Here is a 20,979-nt window from a genome sequence, read left to right as displayed (position 1 = left end):
GTTTTATAAACGGCTTTTTCGCGGCTGCAAGCGCGTAAAAGCATGGATTCCAAAAATGGCGATTCTTATTCTTGGATCCGAGTATTTTTTTTTAAATTTATATGCTATCTTTTTATGTTTCCAAACAGTTACCTAAATAGTAATTGTGAATTCGTCGAAGATTTTTCAATTACTATTTAGGTAACTATTTGGTAATATAAAAAGATAACATATAAAGAAACATACCACTTAAATTTTATTTACTTTAAAAAATAACAGTGTATAACCTATGCACTGGTACTATATTATGGTTGTTGTTATTATTATTAATATCAATATGATTGTTATTTTAGTTTTTACTTATATGTAAAGTTTTTTATATTATTTATATTATATAACAAGCTCAAGATTAGTTACTATAACTAATTTTAATAACTAATAGATATTTTTTCAATTTGATTTAATTTGATTTACTTTGATCGACATGGAATAGTGCTTTAACTAAAACTAACTTGGATAGTAAATGATGACTTAATAAGACTGTAACTGATTAATATATATTAAGTATTATGTGTTTTTTAGTTATTAAAAGTATTTATTTTACAAAAGTGTCAGTCATTTTTTTAAAAAGCACAACTAATACTATGATAATGGCAGCTAATGTAAAAAAATGGAAAACTACAAATAAAAAAGTGCTTGGATTACTAGAAATTATGATGAAACTTTTGAGATTGAAAAACATGAAAATCTAGTCTGTGCTGAATTAAGTCTCTCTGACTATTCAAATAGCAGTTGCATTCTTCGTGAATCTGATAGCAGCAGTAATAATGATTCATGTACTCTTTCAGATGCTGATTAATCATATGAATCTGATTTACTTGTCTTGAGCCACATTGACAATGATGATGATACTAAATTTGATGATTCTAATTATACCCTTTGCCAAAAACTTACTGCTTGCTCCATTCGTAACAGACGGACTAGAGCTTCTGTCAATGAGCTTCTTAATATACTTCGTGAAGAGGGGCTTGAACTTCCAAAAGATGCCAAAACACTTTTGCAAACTCCAAGGAAAGTTAATATTATACAAAAATGTGGAGGTACATATACCTATTTAGGTATTAAAAAAAGTTTAGAAACAATATTTTTGCATCACAATTTCACTGAAAGATGCATTGCATTGTGTTTTACCATTGATGGTTTGCCATTGTATAAGTCAAGCAGTACACAGTTGTGGCCAATTTTAGCTTCTTTTGGTGACTTTGATATATTTGTTGTTGCATTGTATTGTGGAAACAAAAAACCTGATTCAATTTATGGTTATTTAGAGGACTTTGTTGCAGAGTTAAATGAGTTGGTGGAACATAGTGTATCAATCAATGGTAACCAATATGATGTAAAGGTTAAGTGTTTCTTGTGTGATGCCCCTGCCAGAGAGTTTTTGAAATGTATCATATCCCACACTGGTTATGACTCTTGTGAAAGATGTTGTATTCATGGAACACATGAAGGTTGTGTTGTTTTTAACGATGAAATTGATTATCCTCTAAGGGAAAACATAACATTTAAAAATTTTGGATATAATCACCATCAAACATCTATATCTCCTTTAGTTTTGATTAATTTAGATATGATCAACAATTTCCCTTTGGACTACATGCATCTTGTATGTTTAGGTGTTGTCCGTAGGTTATTGAATTATTGGAAAATAGGTCCTGGTGGTAAAATAGCTGCTCATCAATTTGAAGAAATTTCAAGCTGTCTCCTATCATTAAATGGACACATGCCAAGTGAATTTGTACGTCAGCCACGGAGTCTCAATGACTTAGATCAATGGAAGGCAACTGAATTTCGTCAATTTCTTTTGTATACCGGTCCAGTTGTTCTACGATGTATTTTCTCTAAAGATTCATACAAACATTTCTTGGCATTAAGAATTGCAAAAAGTATTATGTTACAGTCTGATGATAACTTTCGCATGCAGTATACTGGTTATGCAAGGAGTTTAATAACACAGTTCGTTTATAATTGCAAATATATCTATGGAAATACATTTACAGTGTATAATATTCATAATCTATTACATTTGCCTGATGATTGTTTAAACTATAATAGTTCATTAAACACAGTATCATGTTTTCCTTATGAAAATTTTCTTCAGCGTGTAAAGAAAGCTGTAAAAGGTTCTTCTAATCCAGTTGCACAAATTGTAAAAAGATAAACTCAATGGAAAATTTCATTTGGGTTTCTAACAAAAAAAAAACCTCTCAACTAAGATATCTAGTGGAGGAAAAGATAATTGCTTTCTTCTTAAAAACAACAGCATTGCATTTGTTAAAGAAATCATATCAGATGAATCTTTTTTATGTGATGAAGTAAAAATTAGGCACTTGGAAGATGTGTATAATACGCCAATTTGGTCTTCATATCTAAACATAGTGTTACTTCCACATCGAAGCAATATAAGTCCATTTTAAATGTTTCATTTGATTGTAAATGTCAAATAATAATATTTCTAAATTCTATGTTATGATATTTGTTTTATCGTTTTCAAAGAAATAGTCTTGCTCTTTTCATTTGTTTATTTCATAAAAATATATCTTTTAGAAAACACCTTCAAAAATTTAACAAAAATGGCTTGGTGCAGAGCAGTTTGGGTGGAAGAAAATTTGGAAGAGGAAGGTGTTATACCGATAGTCTGGGTAGATGAAGATTATATATATTGGCCGTCAGGAGGAAATTTTCTCAGAGCATACAAAGAACTGACTCCACCTGATCCATCGTGGCACAAGTTTGTTAAGTTAAAAGAGAAAGTTAGAGATGGTAAATAGTATGTGTTTGTATAGTTAAATTATAAGTTTTTTGATAGGCATCTTATGTTTGGTGTGTTAATACTTAAAATTTTATTAAAAGATGAAAGAGAGTTATGCGAAAAGTTTGAGTTTACCACTTCAAATGAAATTGAAAACGAGGAGCTTGAAAAAAAAGATCCCAACAAAAAAAAGACCAAGAAAAAAAAAAAGTAAATACCAAGACCTGATCTAAACTGTATGTTAATAAAAAAAATTATATGTTTGCAAAGTTATTATATATATATATATATATATATATATGTATATATATATATATATATATATATATATATATATATATATATATATATATATATATGTGAAACTTGATTGTTATTTTTGTGTCAACTTTTAAAAATAATATTTTTGTTGGATTAAATTCTGTTTTAGTAACATATCCTGACATAACAAACCTCAGATGCTTATCAAATATCTTCAAGTCACATGCTGTTAAAAGGCTGTTAATGACCCCCAGACAGACCCTCAAAATTATCATCAAAAAAAACAATACTAGAAAACATGAATGTTCCTTCAAAAAAGTCTTCATTACCTAAAATAAGTAAGTTCATATTCTATATTTGTCATAAATTATATTATAGTTGTCATTTAATAACCATTTGTAAACATACACGTTTATATTTTTAACTGTTGTTTATAAACTACAAGTTTATCTGTTTTTTACTGTAATTTCTTGGTATGTTTTATGAAGCTTCTTTTTTTTTTTTTTCTTTTTTTTTTTGACTATGAGAAAAATCATCTGTTATAATTTATCATAGCTATATTCACACAATTTGCTTTACTTTTTCAGTATCCCAAAAAGCACCCATGAGGAAGTTAAGTCCAACTGATGTTAGTTTAAAATCAGATAGTTCTCAAATAGAAAATTCAAAAAAAAAGTTGAATAATGTAGAATTCCCTTTAGAAGAAGGAAGTATGTAAATATGTTAATTTTCAAAGTATATTGTCTTTATTATACTTTTAAAGTTTTTCATAACCACTTTTATTTAATTTTCAGAATTTCAATACAAAGTGCTCCATCTACTAACAGACATTCGTGATTAAATGGAGGGCATTAAAAATATATTAAGAGCAGATAGTTCATCATTAGATGAATCACAGATTGATACGCTAGAAGAGTTTAAAAAATTTGACTCCTCTTTATCAGATAAAGAAGTAGAAAAGAATATAGTTAGAAGTAGTACTTTTCTAAAAAATAAATTAAAAGCTTTAAACAAGAAATGATGATTAAATCATGTATTATCATGGTTTTACCTGTTGACCTATTTTCTCGGATTTGGTAACCAGCTTTGTCATTTAGAACTAGTATGACTAGTATCTTCAACATTTAAGTTATGAAAAAAATGTTAATTATTTGCACTGCTCATTATTTTTAGAAGCGTCAATTATTAAATGTTGGTGGTAATTCCAGTTATGCAACTGTGAAAGCAATGCTTGTTAAGTATGTGTTTGCTTTTTCATGTCATCTGTAACGCACTCTCTCCAATTTTTTTTTCATGTTTTCACTTCTATACCTCCTAAATCTGCTAACTCTCTACATGCTGATTACCAATTATCTGCATCTTTATGCTCTACATCCCTAAACCACCCTCCCTGACTCACCCTATCAGATACACTAACTATTCCTAATCTCTAAGATCATTGCATGTTTCATGCATATTAGTAGAACGTAATTTTAAAACTGGTGTCCATAATTTTTAAAGTGCTTATGATTGGGTTTGGTTTTTATTTTTAGCATTTATTTATTTTGATTGATGTCAAATAAACTGATGAGTTTATTTAACTTGGCTGGTAACAAAAGAGAGAGTTTTCGAAAAACAAGTTTAATGAAGATAATTATAGGTATTTTTTGTTAATATATTATATTTTTTTGTTATTATATATTTTTATATCATAATATATTTTTACATTAATATAAAATATTTTTATTATTATATAAAACTTTCTTATGCTTATAATTTCTGAAGTGCTTTATACAGATTGTTCTTTCAATTTATACTACATACGCACAAAAATCATCTGAGTTATACATTAACAGATTAAAAAGAGTTTGTTGCATAAATTCAATTTTACTAATATTATAACTCATTTCTTAGGCTGTGCCCCGAATGCTTTAACAGAGAATGAAGATCATTCGATTGTTAGAAACATTCTAAAACGTGCTCCAGATCGAAAAAATGGTGGCGGAAGAAATTGTTCTTCCGTTTTGTCTGCTAACAAGGATGATGTTAATGATTTTTGTGGAAGTGATGATTCACAGCATTCGTAGCATCAAACCATTTTTTGTAAATAGTTTTCTGTAAATAAATTTTACTTAACTAATTTGTGTGTTGAACTCGAATTATTCTGCTTCTATTCAAAATGAATATGGTAGTTTAATTAAATTTGTTTAATTTATATAATTAGTAAAAAACGTTTTTAGAAAAAATAATTCAGAGTTAATATTTAAACTAAAAACTAAATTAAAAAAAAAACGAATAAGACGTCTTTTCGGCGTTCCATCTATAACGTTTTTCCGTATTTCCAAACTGAACCAATTTTGTACGTCCGATCGGGACGTCTTTTTTACGTTTCTTAAAGGATGTCTTTAAGACGTTCCGCGCAGGATGTCTTTCTGTATTTCCAAACCAAACAAAATAAAGACGTCCCGATGACGGGCACACGGACGTCTTTAAAACGTCTTAAAGTCGTCCGTGTGCCCACTGGGTAATATATATATATATATATATATATATATATATATATATATATATATATATATATATATATATATATATATATATATATATATATATATATATATAATAGTATAACATCTTTACAAAATGTTATATTATGTGGTAATTTGTATTTAACAAGTCCCTGTACAACAATATCACATCTTATAAAGATATAATATTTTTATTATTAAATATATGTTTTTCTTCAGAAATTTTTTTTAAAATGGTTCTTGTTTTGTTAAGTATTAATATTTAATTGATCATAATGATCATAATTATTGATAAAAATGATCATAATTATGATCATAATTCCTATCGTTGTTTTAACAGCTTTGTAAATGTAGCAATTACTCTGATGTGGAATGTCTTTAAAAACTTTGTTTACCAAAAATAATATAAGAGATATTGTCAACACTTTACCCAATGATTTGTCACCAATCATATTGAGAAGCAACCCAGTTTTTTCAAAAGCAAAAGTACTGATAGCACTGAGGCTTTTCTCAACTGGGAGTTTTCAAGCAATAATTGGTAAGAATGAATAGTTAATGCCAAAAAGATTAACTATAATCTTATGATTCTTTATTGTTAAGTATGCTTGTTATTAATGGATTATTACAAGTGCAGCTTAAAGGTGGTGCTTTATGAAGGGTTTTTATTCAACCTGCAAAACCTAGCAAACCTAGAGGTAGCAAAAATCCCAGGGAAAATCTCACATACTTGGTTTACAGAAAAAAAAACAAATAAAATAAAATTTCTTTTTTCTCTATATGTAAATATGACACTTCATTATTGTTTAGCAAAAATCAAACAAACCCTAACTTTTTTTAACTTAGCATAATAGATTATTGTAAGATCAATTTTTAAACTGCACCCTCCTACTCTTCCTAAATTGTGATTTTTTATTTTTGCAGACTTTTGGTAAGGTTTCTGTATTTTTCAAGTTGTATGGAGTTTAACCTTGTCAAAGTTCACTTTTCTCTCTAACTAACTTGCTTTGTTTAATTAAAATATAATTGTCAATATGCAAATTTTGTTCACATGTTCACAAACTTTGTCCACATGTTTCATGTAATTTTATGTGACACCTCTCATGGAAGCCAGTTTTACAAATATTTTACTCAGCACAATCATCACCTTGTCAGACGGTGTGATTTAGTTTATAGTACAATGATACAAATCAAAGGATTTACTATGAGTGATGAGCCAACATATATTTGCAGGTAAACTCATCATTTTTATTTAATACTTGATCATTTTGATTTGATACCTTATCATTTTGATTTAATACCTGATCATTTTAATTACATTACTTTAGGTCATTAGACAAAAAGTTTTAAGCGCACACTGCTTGGCCTAGTTTCACAGTCATAATTATCATGAGAAACTTAAAAAAGCTTTAGTTTTGTAGATTTATTCTGTCTATGTATATTTGCATATAATGCATCCAAGGTTCAAAAAATATATATCTGTTCTATTATTCTTTATAAAAAAAAACTATTTACTATTTCCTTTTTTTAAGATGCTAATGCTTTTTTATGCTGTATTTTACTTCACATTATTAAGTTATTATAAATCGCCTCATGCTGTTAATAATATGTAAAAAAAAATATTAAATTTATGAAAAGAAAATAATTCAGCTTCACAAAGTGAAACATGTTTATTACAAAAATCGAAGTTTGTTTTAGTAATTTAAATAGCACATCATATTTCTTCAAAGTTTGTAAACATCAAGTTATTTAATGTAAGTGCTAAACTTAAAACAATATTAAAATGTAAGGTCATATAGTTTATGAAAAAAGATCATGTAAAAAAGCAATTTTGTTTCGGTCAAGTTAAACAGTTTTTCTAACATGATGTCAATGTTTCCCAAAAAGGTTTTAGTTGCTTTCAAAATTTTTAAAACATTTTAACATTTTCAAAATTATTAACTACCATTTTTTTAGAAAAGGATATCCTGGTTTGAACTGTCATGTTGTCGTTGATGCTGATTGAAAGTTTGAGATGTTGTTGCAAAGTATCCTGGATTGCGCCATGATTCCTTTATTTTTTCTAATTCTGCATTGAAATAGATATTAGAATATCATCCAAATACAGGATTCTCAAACCAACCAAATTCGACTTGGTATTTTAAGAAGAGCAAAAATGAAAAACTAAATTTTTGCAAATATAAAGAACTCCATTTGAACCTATTCTTCTAAAACTAAACGTTCAACTGAATAAATTAATTAATTTATATATATATATATATATATATATATATATATATATATATATATATATATATATATATATATATATATATGTATATAAGCGGAAGGTCAACGCCCGCTGTTCCTTATTGAACGTTTGATATGAACGTTCAAGAGCTGTCAAAATAACGTTTGCAGTGAATGTCAAATCAACGATCGCTGTCTGTTTATTGAACGTTCAACAACTGTAAATCGGAGTTCACAAGATTTTGTTCACAACACGTATTGTTTGCAGCAAACGATAAACGAACGTTATGACAACGTGTCTTGATTGTTAATTGTTAGCTGGGATTATTTAAAATAACAATTATTTCATAATTTTTTATACGCACGTATTAATGTCTTTTTAATAAGCTAAGAAAGCGAAGTTAAAATTTGTCGGATAGCTTATGCATCATTGATTAACGGAGTATGTAATTAAATAGAAAAGTTGCCGGGTTTAAATCTTTATTAATCATTATTAAAATAGCAATTCAACAAGCTTTTCAATAAATTGCTTTTACGGAATAAGTTTTGTAAGTTAGCATTTGACGTTACTTGAGTCAGGATTTAAACAGCATTAGTTAACAAATAATTGTTATTATTCAAACTTGATTGAAGCAGAAACATTGTGATAAAATGAACGTAAATTGTTTTTTCCTGACAGAGAATTCAGGTCAATTTGCATTATAACGAAACAAACGCTTACCAGAGATTAGCACAATCGTTGATATGGTGAAAACGTTTTTGAGAACTTTCTTTAAAAGTTCTTTAAAAAACATTCATTAACAAAAGTAAACTAAGAAAATCTGTGTGTTTGGCACACAATGCGATTTTCAAGATACAACCCTTTAATTAGATTTTTAAGATATAAAACATAAATTAGGTTTTCTTGGTAACTTGCAGGCATCATTTAGAAGTTCATCACAAATTGTATTTTGCTAATGAGAAGTCAGTACCTTGAATAGCTTTGCTAGGGTAAAAAAAAAAAGCTTAATGCTACGTTTTTTAATTGAAAGCTCAACGCATAGAAAGTAATGAATGCTAGAACAGATTGTACACTATACATAATGCAAAAATACTTTAGGCCAAAAAAGAGAGAAGAGAGCGGCAATACAAAGACCAGTTTTCAAAGTGAAATTTCTCAATTTTGCTAACGTTTTTCAATGCTCTTTATATTTGCAATACGCTTTATTTCTTATCTGATCAACCAATGAGTTCAAATTGTAATGGGGTTGTTGCATTCAAATGTAACAAAAGCGTCAGAACCCTTGTTTTGGGCGCGAAAAATATTTAAAAAAATCATTTTCCATAAAAAGATTTTCATATAAAAGATTTCTCATCGGCGATCATAAAAGTTAGCATTTGAGCGCTTTAACAAGCTGTTGACAGAAAATCAACTTTACGAGCCGTTTTCACCTTTTTCAGACTATATTATCGGAAACAACAACGATAAAAGACAAAATAAAACCATCTGTCTTCATAACTTGTTTGTTTCATGAATTTTCCTATATGGATTTTCTGCACAGTTTTAAAAATCCCTTACAAATTCTGTTTCTCTTCTTATTGAAAACAAAATTAAACTTTTTTTTTTATGCGTTTATTATCATCTCTTTTCTCCTAATAAAGTTACAAAATCAGCTTAAAAGCATTTTCTAATATTACAAAAAAGGTTTACAAAGGCTCACTTGGTCCAACTTCAACCGAAACGTCAAACACGTTGGCGTAATCAATCGTACCTTTAATGACACCAGACGTCTTATTTAGACAACTGCGAGCGTCCATAAACCAAAAGTAGTGACCTTGAACTGTTGAAGAGAAGTTAGCTCCGAAACTTCCATCTACGGTTACTGGAACTTCAAAAAATACCTTTTCCTTTTTCATAATACCAACCATGCTAACAACAACCTTCGAGCGCGGAGGAACTGTAACTTGAACAGATGAAGTTGAAGTTTTTTCCACACTGCTGGATCCCGACTTTCTTACTGATACCGTTAGTGAAAATTCTCCTCCCATTTGGAAAACTCCTTCAACTCCAAACGTCAAAGTAATCGGCGAGTCGCCTCGATTGATGGCAGCAGAGCTTCCAAGAACATCATCTGTTGGAGCAGATAAGTCTTGCGACGTAATTATTGTTTTGCCAGTCTGTTTGTAGCATGGGCGACCATACTGTTCAGTGATTGGCGGATGACTGAAACTAAAGTAACCTTCACTGTTTAGAGCAATGCCTTCAGGTGTTGTTCCATACTCTCTCGTAAAAGCACTTCGAACAGTGTCTGGACTACTGTCCAGCCATGTGAGATCACTAAAGGTTAGAAGTTCTTTACCCATCGCTGAAGAGTTTGTTCTTCAAACTTTGTGCAACGTGTTTCTAAATAGCAGCGTGCCATTTATACTTTTTCATGCTGAAATATAAGAGCGGTTTGATTGACAAACTGTTAACAGATGCAGCCGGATTTGCGTCAACTGAGTTAAAACAATAAGAGTTAAAAATACTATTTAGACGAATGTGTACTTTGCAACTGCAGTGTTTGCGTGAAAAAATAAACTTAACTGTTAGTCTGATCATGGTCTATAATTTTATGAGTTTTCTAAACAAACACTTGAAAACGAACTTTTTTTAACTTGAACGTATACGGACATAATTTATTAATAGAAATAAACTTTTAGGCCAGTTTTTCATTTAACTATATGTTAAGCGTGATGATAAATACACTTCTGTGTTTTATTGTGATAACTTCTTTTAAAGATTGCACATGAAGACTCGTACGGTCTAATTTGGTATTGGGGTAAATTGGTACACCTTTATGCAAAAATAACCTACATCTTACATAACAAGCAGTGATCGATATACTATAGCCTGGAGCAGTACGCTTTACACAATTGATAATTATCGTTAAAATTAGGCCTTTGTTTCTGATTATTGATTTTTACCATGCCATAAACGACGAGTATTCTGGTTTATAGAGTTAAAATAGGGGGAAAGTAAGAAGTTTTTCTGTTATTGTCAAAACAATTGATAGGGGTGAAATATCATCTCTTTCAATGTTTTGTTGAGTTTTTACAGTAGAAAAAAATACCCCAGACTATAAATTAGAGTTTCAGAAGCGATACTTTTTGTTATTCGTAGTTTGTTTGCTATATTTAGAGAGTGAAACAAGGATGTTTTCTAAGTGGAACATTCAACTAGAAGATGGCATGTGATCTTTAGGTAAACATAACTTGTAAATAATTGTCTAGGCGAAAAAATACTGCGAATCGTATTTTCCTTTTATCTTGCGTGAGATATAGTGCCATTCTTTTCAGTCTAATCTTGATACAAATGTTTAATTTCAATGCAAACACGTAAAAAAAAAAAAGGAACAGTTAGAATTTATCTTTTGTGCACTTCTCGTTAAGTACAAGTGAGTTTCGCAAAAATCAACCTCCTTCATATAATCTAAAACAGATTAGACATAGAGAATTTTGCTAATACGCTGAATTTCCATTTTATTGCTTGGAAAAAGCGGGACCTAATTTTTCGTACGTAGTTATGTAACTTATTTTTTGGATTACTTATATGTTATAAGAAAAGGAGGTTTCAAAGGTTGGCGGTATAACACTTCTGCCCTTATCCAATCAGAAATTAATCGTCATTTTCTATCAGGCGAGATTAGATGCTCTTTTCGTTAAAAAAAATACGAGCCTTAGTGTTCACGCATCTCTGTTTGATTGGATATCTTGTTTTTAGTAAAGAACGTTTCTGTTGCCATATACTCAAGTAACATTCCTTATATAGTTCTCCACAATAACTATTTCGTTATCTCCAACATAAGCGGAGTTTTTCTAGTAACTTTAATTTAGTTTCATGTGAACTCAGTTGTAAAATAAAATCTTTAAACAAGAAATGGAACATCCTAAGATTTGTTGTTGGGAATGGAGTTTAAATCTATGGTTGATTTAGTTGCATGTAAACTGTGTTCTAGGTTTTTAATCGTGTAAATGTAACCAAGTTTTTGGAAATAGTTTGGTAGGCCTCTTACTATATCTTACCGCTGTTCTCAACCTATTTGATTAATCTAGAGACATGGCGACTTTTTACTAAAGCTAACTAAATTCGATTAGAAAAGCCAAAAGTTAAAAAATAAAAAAAAGAGAACAACATAATTTTTATCTATATAAAATGGCTCTGCAGAAATTACTTTAAGCTAGTATAATACCTGCTTTTTCTTTTTCTGTTTCCTGTTTATTGAAACGACAGGTAACTTTTTTGATGGTGACGTTTTATAATCCTTTTAATTACTTTGTTGGGGAAGGGATAGGTGAATTAATACACTTCAACTTTTTAACCTAAGATGAACTGATTCTTTACTTAGTTCGATGTAGAACTCAAAACAAACGCTACGTTTTTTGAAAAAATAGAACAGCCTGATCTTACAACATGTGTGACGTCAAAGACGTTCAAAAGTATAGATTACCCCTCAAGAACATTACACTGCTTTGTCTGTAGAAGATTTATAGTTGTTTATTAAACAACTTAAATTGGAGGAGTATTTTCCTTGGGGAAATATTGATCTGGAGTAATCCCAATACAAAAATTAAAGTACTTTAAACATAATTCTTTAAAAAGTAAAACTTTAACATTATAACAATCATCAATGTTACTTTTTGAAGAAATAATTTACTTTTCCTCTTTTCTTTATTATAGAAAATCAATTTTAGAGTAGGATAATTGACTGAATATTTTTTATATTGTAAGTAATATTTGATGCATCTATCGCCATAGCAACACACTTACAAAATATTTTTATGTAAAAATCTTGAAAAATTTATGGCATTTCAATTTTTACTTGGAACACCATGATTCATGGCTAATCATGGATTTTCCACAAAAAACCTTGACCCATGATCGATAAATTTTTTGATTGTTTGAATGTTAAAAATAAATTAGGTCACAGGTTAAAAAAGAAGCCATTTTTAAAACTAAATGAATCTCTTACTGACGAAAGATATCTTTAGTTAGATAAATTTCTTGAATATTTTCTTTTATGGAAAGACTCGATAGAAATAAGGGCAGAGTATTATAATGCAAATTCAAAATCAAAAATGTTTGTATCTTGGCAAGCTTAAAAATGACTTAAAATAACTCCACATTCATTTAAAGAAATGGCAAAGCTTCTGTTAGAAAATTGAGAGAATTATGTATTCTCAAGTCTTTGTCAGGATGACCTGGAAAATTATTTTGGCAGACAACAAGCAATTGGTAGGCGGCGTGACAATTCATCTTTACAAGATGTAGGATGTAATAACAATATCCCAGTTTTCAAAAAGACCAATTACTGGTAATGCTCATTCCCAAATCAAACTCAGCGATATTAGTAGCTCTCCGTTGATAAAACGTAAGAGATTTGTTAAGACAAATAGTGTTTTCGAAAGTTTTGTTTACAATTTTATTAATATATGTTTTTTGTGAGAGTTTGTTTGTTAAATAGACACTATGACAATATGGGAAACCTGTCCAAACAGACTTTAAAATCCACACTTTGTATTTTAGTCTTGAACACCAAAAAAACTGAATAACGTCACTGATTAGTACACAATTCTTATAAACAAATATCTTGTTTATTAACTCGATTTGAACAATAATCAAGCAACTTCAGTTCTGTAAAAAAGTTAACACAAATAACACAGGAAATTTATTAGAGATGAAAATACAGAAACATTTTTGTACACTATTTATGCTTTTATAGAACTTTCTTGTTTGAACAACCAAGACTTTACAAAAAGTATAACTTTCTATCTTATTTACCCTTCTTATTATATAATAACTGAAAATTATTTACATAAACTTTAGTAGCAAAAGATATATTATAGCATAGTTAAGAAGTTTATAAAAAAAAATCATTATGGTTTTTTTTTCCGGATACCCTAAATTAAAAAAATTTGCGCTCAAAACGGCGCTCAAAACAGCACAATCTAGTCCAGGAAAATGATTATCATTTTTGGATTCCAAATATAAACTTAGCGGATTGCAAGTAATTTTAATTATCTCTACCAAACGCAATATAATACCTTTTATAAATGACTTAGGGTTCCATCTTATTGTAATAATATTGCCCTAGATTTTCAAAAGTAAGTCAAACCCGGGCCTCAAAAGAATTGTAATCAGATAGGAAAATTTTTTAGGTGCACATTACCGAACCTACCAATAAGTTTGTCGAACAACCTTGTTGAGCTTTTTGATGAACTAACGAATGAGAAAGGGCATCTTTTTTTCCACTAAACTAACGCGGGCGAAATTTTAAAAAATTGATATAATATTAGTCAACTCAAAAAAATTTAGTTACTTTTGTCCGATAATTTTTTCTATAAAGTATGAAATAAAGTTGTAAGGGTGATCTCTTTATCCACCTTTGGATTTTATGACATAGATCTCCATTTAAAGTTTTAGCAAATCAGTGGAAACAATTTTCGTAAAAATTGGGCATTTTTGACACGAAAAATGTTTTCACGCTTCACGATAAATTGTTGCTACCAAACCCCTGATCAATCTAAAAGTTATGAGTAAAAATTGGTAAAAATGTACCAAGTCATCCAACATTTACACATATAGCAACTAGATACAATTAAGCGTGTTTATCTAATGCTCATCATACTAGCATTTTACAAAGAAAAATGTTTTCTCTTTTTTATGTATCTACTTGGAAAAAGTGAGAAACTTAATAGATCGGCAATGCAGATGCAAAAGCCGATCTTTTAAGTTTTTCTTTGCCAATTAATTATTACCCTTTTTGTAACAGGATGCAAAAATCTTACCGACCAGACGTTGGCAAACTACTATTATATATTCACTACGGCACTCTAGTGTCGACCTGAATATATAAATGAGTTTTCAACAGTTTTCAAATTTTAAAAATACATCCTGAACTCTAATTATGGAAACAATAATACTTAATAATAGTTACATTAAATAATAATTAAACAATTCAAACTGTTCCACTACTACAATTTATTTTTTTATAATTATAATCATTTGATGAAGGTGGACTCTTACTGTGATCTGAATCAAAATTATCCTTTTCTGTCCTAATTTTATTTTCTACCTTGCTCAAATCAATTCGTTTATCTAACAAAAATATCAGCTTTAGTGAGATACCAAAAAAATATGTAGCAAATTGCCCTTAATAATAACTGAACCTAGTATTTTTACCACTAATTTAATGAACACGCCTATCGTGTGAAGACCATCCTTAAGGAGGTATCTTTCTTTTTTCATCAATCCATTTGATCTTATCTATTCTTTTATTGTCAGTAAGCATTCGCTTTTCACTAACGGCAATTGAAGGCACAATTGAAGTTTGCTGGCTGTTAACCCAAAACACTAAAGCGTAACTCATCCTCAAGTCCAGAATAGTATATTTTTATAACAATAACTACAAAATAAAAAAAATGTTGGAGCACTAATTGCACATAAAAATAAAACAACTTTTACAAAACTAACTAGCACTTTACTAAAGTTGATTTAAAGTCTTTTAAAGCCATGAAAGTAACTAATCGCAATGCGAATTAGAATTTGGCTAACAAAAAGAGCGCTAGAAAACTAATTTGGTGATGACAAATCAAAATGGCTGCTTTATCATCGACAATAAAACTTACGTGAAAACTGAGGTAAAACAGATCCAAGGTTACTAATTTTAAGTTTCTAACAAGCAATTTTGTGTATTCTACAAGTTTTAGTTTCAAAAATGGGAAAAGTTTTGCTATTTTTTTCAAGTTCCGTAACGGTCTGATCACCTTCTAGCCAGACCTCTCCTTATGTCATTAAGCAAAACACACGATTGATTGGATGAATGTCAAAGAGTTAGTTTTCGTCCCGAAAGAGCTTAACCCTTTAAACTGCCCTCAATGGTGACCGATTGAGAATTTCTGTGCGATTATCAAAGAATATATGTCTAAGATGTCTTAGGTAAATAAAACTGGCGACGTTTTGTTAAAATCATGGGAGAAAGAGAGTGAACAAGTTCCAGAATCTGCTGTGCGCAAGGTGATGGGCAGTATCAAGACAAAGACTCAGCATACCTCCGAGGAGACCTCCAATTGTATTTTTTTGCTATGTAGGTAACAAATGAGACATATAGCTTTAATTTAACTCAAACCGAACTTTTAGAAATTTTTTTTACTTAAAAAATTTTCCGGTAAAAAGTCCTCAAATTTTACATAGCCAGTCTTAATTTAAAATCAAATTACTGTCCTTGTTGCCATTTTTTTTATGATTGCTTTAATAATTTGCTTCTCGTAAGTTATCAAGCATCAAACGCTATTTTCAAAACCTCATTCTAATCAATTATCGCTTTCATCAAAACTAGACCTCCTCACACTCCTCTTTTTCCTCCCCTCCTTCTCTTCTCCTCCATGCTATAATAAGAGCCCAATTAGTACGTTAGTTTAAATCTTACGGACGCTAGATCCGCAATATTGCAATTAGTGAGTATGTAACTGTGTAACCGTTTATAGAGTTCAACGATCAATTAACAGTTATTAGAAATAACTAGCTAAACCTGGAAGTTTACCAATACTTCAAAATAATAATAATTTGTGATATATATATATATATATATATATATATATATATATATATATATATATATATATATATATATATATATATATGATATAATTCTTAAAAAACAAAAGAAGCTCATAAAAAATGTTCAATTTATTAATCTTCACTTTATTAATGTTTTCTAAATGTTCACTTTATTAATGCTTAATAAGTTGCCATATCAACACCAGGCATGTATGAATACTTGGAAATGAAATCATTGGCTTTTTCAAGAGGAAACATTAGTTTGTAATGGTTTGGCAATTATTCTTGATGATGTGGGTGGCGTTTTTTTCTAAATGGGCTAAACTTATATTCGTTGTCTTCAGTACATTCTATAATATAAAAAAACTCAACCAATGTTATATTAGTGCGTAATGGTTAGTACTCTTTTATTTATAACTTTTATTTAATACAAATAATAATCTCTTACGCTTCTTGCAGTGTTTATTACTGTTCCTATCAAACGCCCCTCTTTCTTTTATTTCTTATTTTATTACAAATATTACTTCTTTAATGAAATCTTTTGATTATTCTCCAACAATCAATATTAAAATCTTATTTTCTTCCTTTATTCAACTACTTATTAAACTGCTTATAAAACCGTTTGTTCATCAAAGTACTCCTCTTATCACAAAATTCTCTCTCTGTTTTTTTAAAATCTTCTTGAAACTTTTTCTTTAAAATTACGTCTTCTTTCTCTTTCCGAAAACTCTTCTCCTAACCGTGTTTAAAAAGTCGACCGTACTCATCCCTCTAACGTTAGTATATTGTGTTTTTATAATTTAGAGTTGTGTTTTTCGGTAACGAGATTTATTAATCTTTTATTTGTGTGACAGGTTGATGAGTCTTCGCGTATACGTCTTTTCCCAATTGTATTTAACTTTTCTTCTCACGCTTTATCCTCTATGAGTCTCCGTGTTTACGTCTTTTCCCAGCCGTATTTCATTTTTCTTCTCACGCTTTATTGTTTATGCGTCTCCGTGTTAACGTTTTTCTCCTATTGTATTTATCCTTTCTTTTAACGCTTTATCACTTATTTATGTTGATGAATCATATCGTGCACAATTTTTTGATCGTGTTTTTTATTTTAGTCTTCCCTCCTCACACTTCGCAAGCTTATTCATACGAGCTTGTGAACAAGTATCTGTAAAAGTGCTTTAAAAAAACACAAGGTATGGCAGTCCATTTCAATAAACAAGGTTTTTAACTCTTGAATAAGGCACTAACTTTTACCCATATGACTACCCAGAAACAACTAAAAAAGTTATTCGCATTTACTATTTGCAATTGGTAATATATATATATATATATATATATATATATATATATATATATATATATATATATATATATATATATATATATATATATATATATATATATATATATATATATATATCTATATATATATATATATATATATATACATATATCTGTTATTTAAATGGAGAAAAACAACATTTTAATAGTACTTAAAGTTTTGTGCCTTACGTCAATCATCAGCTATTAATTACAAATTAAAAACGTAAAAAAATTGTTTAAAAACGAATCAAAATTACGGTAGAACGAATTCTGTCGTAATGAGCAAAAAGACGCAATCATTTAGTCTTCAGTATCGAAAGAGGATAAATGCTGAAGTATGTGAATTAGTAGGAATCTTTCTATTAATTCAACTTTCGCAACATTATAAAAGAGAGGATTTCGGGCTATATCGTGACGACGGGCTAGCAATATTTTAAAACAAAAACGGCCAGCAGATGGAAAAAATCAAAAAGCATTTCGTAAAAGTATTTAAAAATAATGATTTTCTTATTTCTATTAAATGCAATATGAAAATCGTAAATTATCTCGATGTGGCACTTGATCTTAATGATAATTTTATTCTCAGTACTCGAAATGTGATAATGAACTGTGTTACGTCAACTGTGATTCCAACCATCCATCTAGTGTTATCAAAAGACTACCTCGCACTGTTGAATTAAGATTATCTTCAACTTCATCGAACGAACTTATTTTTAAAAATGCTACTCCACCTTACGAAGAGGCTTTAAATAAGGCAGGCTATAAATGTAAACTCAATTATCAACATCAAGTTGCCACGACTAAAAATACAAAACGCAAGCGAAACATTATATGGTTTTACTCTCCATTCAGTCAAAACGTGGAAACAAAAATAGGAAACCGTTTACTTCCATTGGTTGACCTTCACTTTCCGGTAAATCATAGATTGCACATAATTTTCAATAGAAATTCGATCAAGGTAAGTTATAGCTGTATGCGAAACGTAAAATCCATCATTAATTCGCATAATTTTACAAGACCAAAGAAGCATACCAAAAATCACCTGCAAACTGTATCAACAAAACCGCTTGTCCTTTAAACAATCCATGTTTGTTAAGCAATATCGTTTAAAAAGCTATCGTGAGTTCCGAAAATCTTGAATTCAAAGAAAAAGTTTATTTTGGCATTAGCGAAACACCATTTAAGCTAAGATATGCAAACCATTTAAAATCTTTTAAAACGGTCAGGTATAAGAATGATACCGAGCTTTCAAAGGAAATTTGGAAACTCAAAGAAAAAGCCATCACACCTATAACAAAGTGGAGTATTCTAAAACGCTGCAAAACATACAACCCTGAAACCAAGATTTGTATTCTTTGCGTTCACAAGAAGTTTGAAATTTTATCGTATAAAGAAAACAACCTGCTTAACAAAAAAAGCGATATAATATCTAAATGTCGACATGCTAACAAGATCCTTTTATCCTCTTTTGATACTGAAGACTAAATGATTGCGTCTTTTTGCTCATTACGACGGAATTCGTTCTGCCGTAATTTTAATTCATTTTTAAACAATTTTTTTACTTTTTTAATCTTAATATAATTAGCACAGAAACGTTTAACGTTAAACGTTTAATGTTTAACGTCGTTTCGTCATTAGTTACTAGGCTTTGAAAAAGCGCGTTCTCTAAATGCACGCGGCCATTGGAGAAAGATCTCTTCAGCGAGTTGAAACTTTTTTCCTTTTGAAATCTAATCATTAGTTTAGATATATTACATAAAGAATCATGTTAAGAGAAATGATAATCGTTAAGATCATATTATAATTGAAGTAAGTATATAAAATAGTTATATATACATTTTTATTAGCTAAAGTAGAAAGGATTTAAATTTTTATCAGAAAAAGTAGAAAGGATTTTAATCTTTTAAATCGTTTGTATTTTGTTTGTTTTAGCTTTTCTTTCAGCATTTTTATTTTTGTTATTTTAATTTTTAGAAAGAAAATAGGGGTATGGATATTATTTAAAGTTACACTAATGCTACTTCCATAAAATGGTTATTACTACTTTGAAATTTCTGTGATGCTTTTAATTATTTTTGTTCTTTTTTAGAAAATTTAGAAAAATAAATTAAAATTTTGTGCCAACACTGACATGGCATGTCACATGTTATTGTATGTAAAGGTTAAATTTTGTTGTGAGGATTACAGTTCTTATGAAAAAAAAAAAGAAGGTAAAGAGTATTGTTTGTAAATATATATTTTGTATCTTTTTTTAATTTTCTGGCATCATTTTTAAAATTTTTATTTGCACACTTATAGCTGTTTTATCAATGTGTTTTTAAAATAATGTAACGTGTTTTTTTATTGTTTGTGTATGTGTTGATATGTGTTATATAATTGTTTTAAAAATTTGTTTAAATAAGTATATGAGGTATATATATTTAACTTTATATACATATTTAATCATATTTATTGTGTTTATAGTTGGTACATATGTTTATATTATGTTGTTTCCGTGTTTTCAAAGTGCTGTTACTTGGTAAACGTGTAGAGCAAGATTTGTCAACTTTGCCAGCCAAGTATGTACTTTTAACAGAGGGTTACACGATGGTGTTTAGTGTCAAACTGTTACTGCTTTAGGTCTAGCTGTTTTCAAGCCTTTATTATTTAAGATTATTCTAAAAACACATAATAATGTATTTTAATAACATTTTGCGTAATGTTGTTACTTATGTTTTGTTATATAAGAATGTTATCTTGCTTAAGTTATTATCTACATATATTATATTAACTTATGGTGTGTGCTATTGTTGTGTGCTGTTGCTGTGATGTTTTTTTGTTATCTTTTGAGTTAGTAGACATTTGGCTTATCTTCATGTTGGTGTCTATTGTTAAAAATGGATAGGTAGTTTTATTAAAAATCAATAATCTAAAAGTCAATACAAATTATATTGCCATATATACAATTTGATTTATCTCAATTTGATTTTTTGTCTTTAGCGCTGTTTACTACATGATTTTGCTATAAATATTCTGGAATCATGATGTTCCAGCATGAATTATTTTGTAAAAGCTAACATAAAATGTTAATATTTTACAACTCCTCTGGTAAATCATTACAGCTTTTCTCTATAAGGTTCATGGATTTTCATTTTTTGTATGTAATGTTTTTCTTATTTATTTACTTATTCATTACATTTTTTTATTTTAGATTTATCAGATGATGCATTTATGTGGTATAGAAGAACAAAATATTGTAGAGTTTTGTGAATTTTTAAAAAATGTTTGCTAATAATTTTTTTTTGAAGAAATAATGT

General features: G+C 29.0%; 2 protein-coding genes, 1 long non-coding RNA gene and 1 pseudogene across 6 annotated transcripts; 3 read left to right on the top strand and 1 right to left on the bottom strand.

Moving 5' to 3' along the window:
* The first annotated feature begins 548 nt into the window (after window positions 1-548).
* Window positions 549-20,979, top strand: part of LOC149889272 (uncharacterized) — a 65,744-nt pseudogene continuing 45,313 nt past the window's right edge.
* On the top strand, window positions 2,444-5,147 carry LOC149889278 (uncharacterized). 3 transcript variants are annotated; one of them, XM_090086352.1, is made up of 8 exons: window positions 2,444-2,802; window positions 2,893-3,027; window positions 3,222-3,390; window positions 3,640-3,762; window positions 3,847-4,128; window positions 4,226-4,290; window positions 4,585-4,691; window positions 4,946-5,147. In XM_090086352.1, exons 1-2 carry the CDS (start codon window positions 2,613-2,615, stop codon window positions 3,003-3,005), a joined length of 303 nt encoding a protein of 100 aa, XP_089942478.1. In that variant the 5' UTR covers window positions 2,444-2,612; the 3' UTR covers window positions 3,006-3,027; window positions 3,222-3,390; window positions 3,640-3,762; window positions 3,847-4,128; window positions 4,226-4,290; window positions 4,585-4,691; window positions 4,946-5,147. The 3 variants fall into 2 exon arrangements, with proteins under 3 accessions (XP_089942477.1, XP_089942478.1, XP_089942479.1); XM_090086351.1 differs by having other exon boundaries at window positions 2,893-3,001.
* Window positions 9,440-10,190, bottom strand: LOC149889277 (hydralysin-3). Its single transcript, XM_090086347.1, has one exon. The coding sequence runs from the start codon at window positions 10,126-10,128 to the stop codon at window positions 9,472-9,474; it is 657 nt and encodes a 218-aa protein (XP_089942473.1). The 5' UTR covers window positions 10,129-10,190; the 3' UTR covers window positions 9,440-9,471.
* LOC149889276 (uncharacterized) lies at window positions 19,323-20,918 on the top strand. 2 transcript variants are annotated; one of them, XR_016452201.1, is made up of 5 exons: window positions 19,323-19,492; window positions 19,658-19,893; window positions 20,190-20,302; window positions 20,663-20,770; window positions 20,874-20,918. It is a non-coding gene; the product is annotated as an uncharacterized LOC149889276 (long non-coding RNA). The 2 variants fall into 2 exon arrangements; XR_016452200.1 differs by having other exon boundaries at window positions 20,663-20,914.

Source organism: Hydra viridissima, unplaced genomic scaffold (genome assembly GCF_058129835.1).
Source record: "Hydra viridissima isolate aposymbiotic clone 2 unplaced genomic scaffold, HvirCarnegie_v1 scaffold_4, whole genome shotgun sequence".
Classification (NCBI taxonomy): domain Eukaryota; kingdom Metazoa; phylum Cnidaria; class Hydrozoa; order Anthoathecata; family Hydridae; genus Hydra; species Hydra viridissima.
Note: the sequence above shows the minus strand (reverse complement) of the source record. Positions and strands in the feature narration are given on the sequence as shown.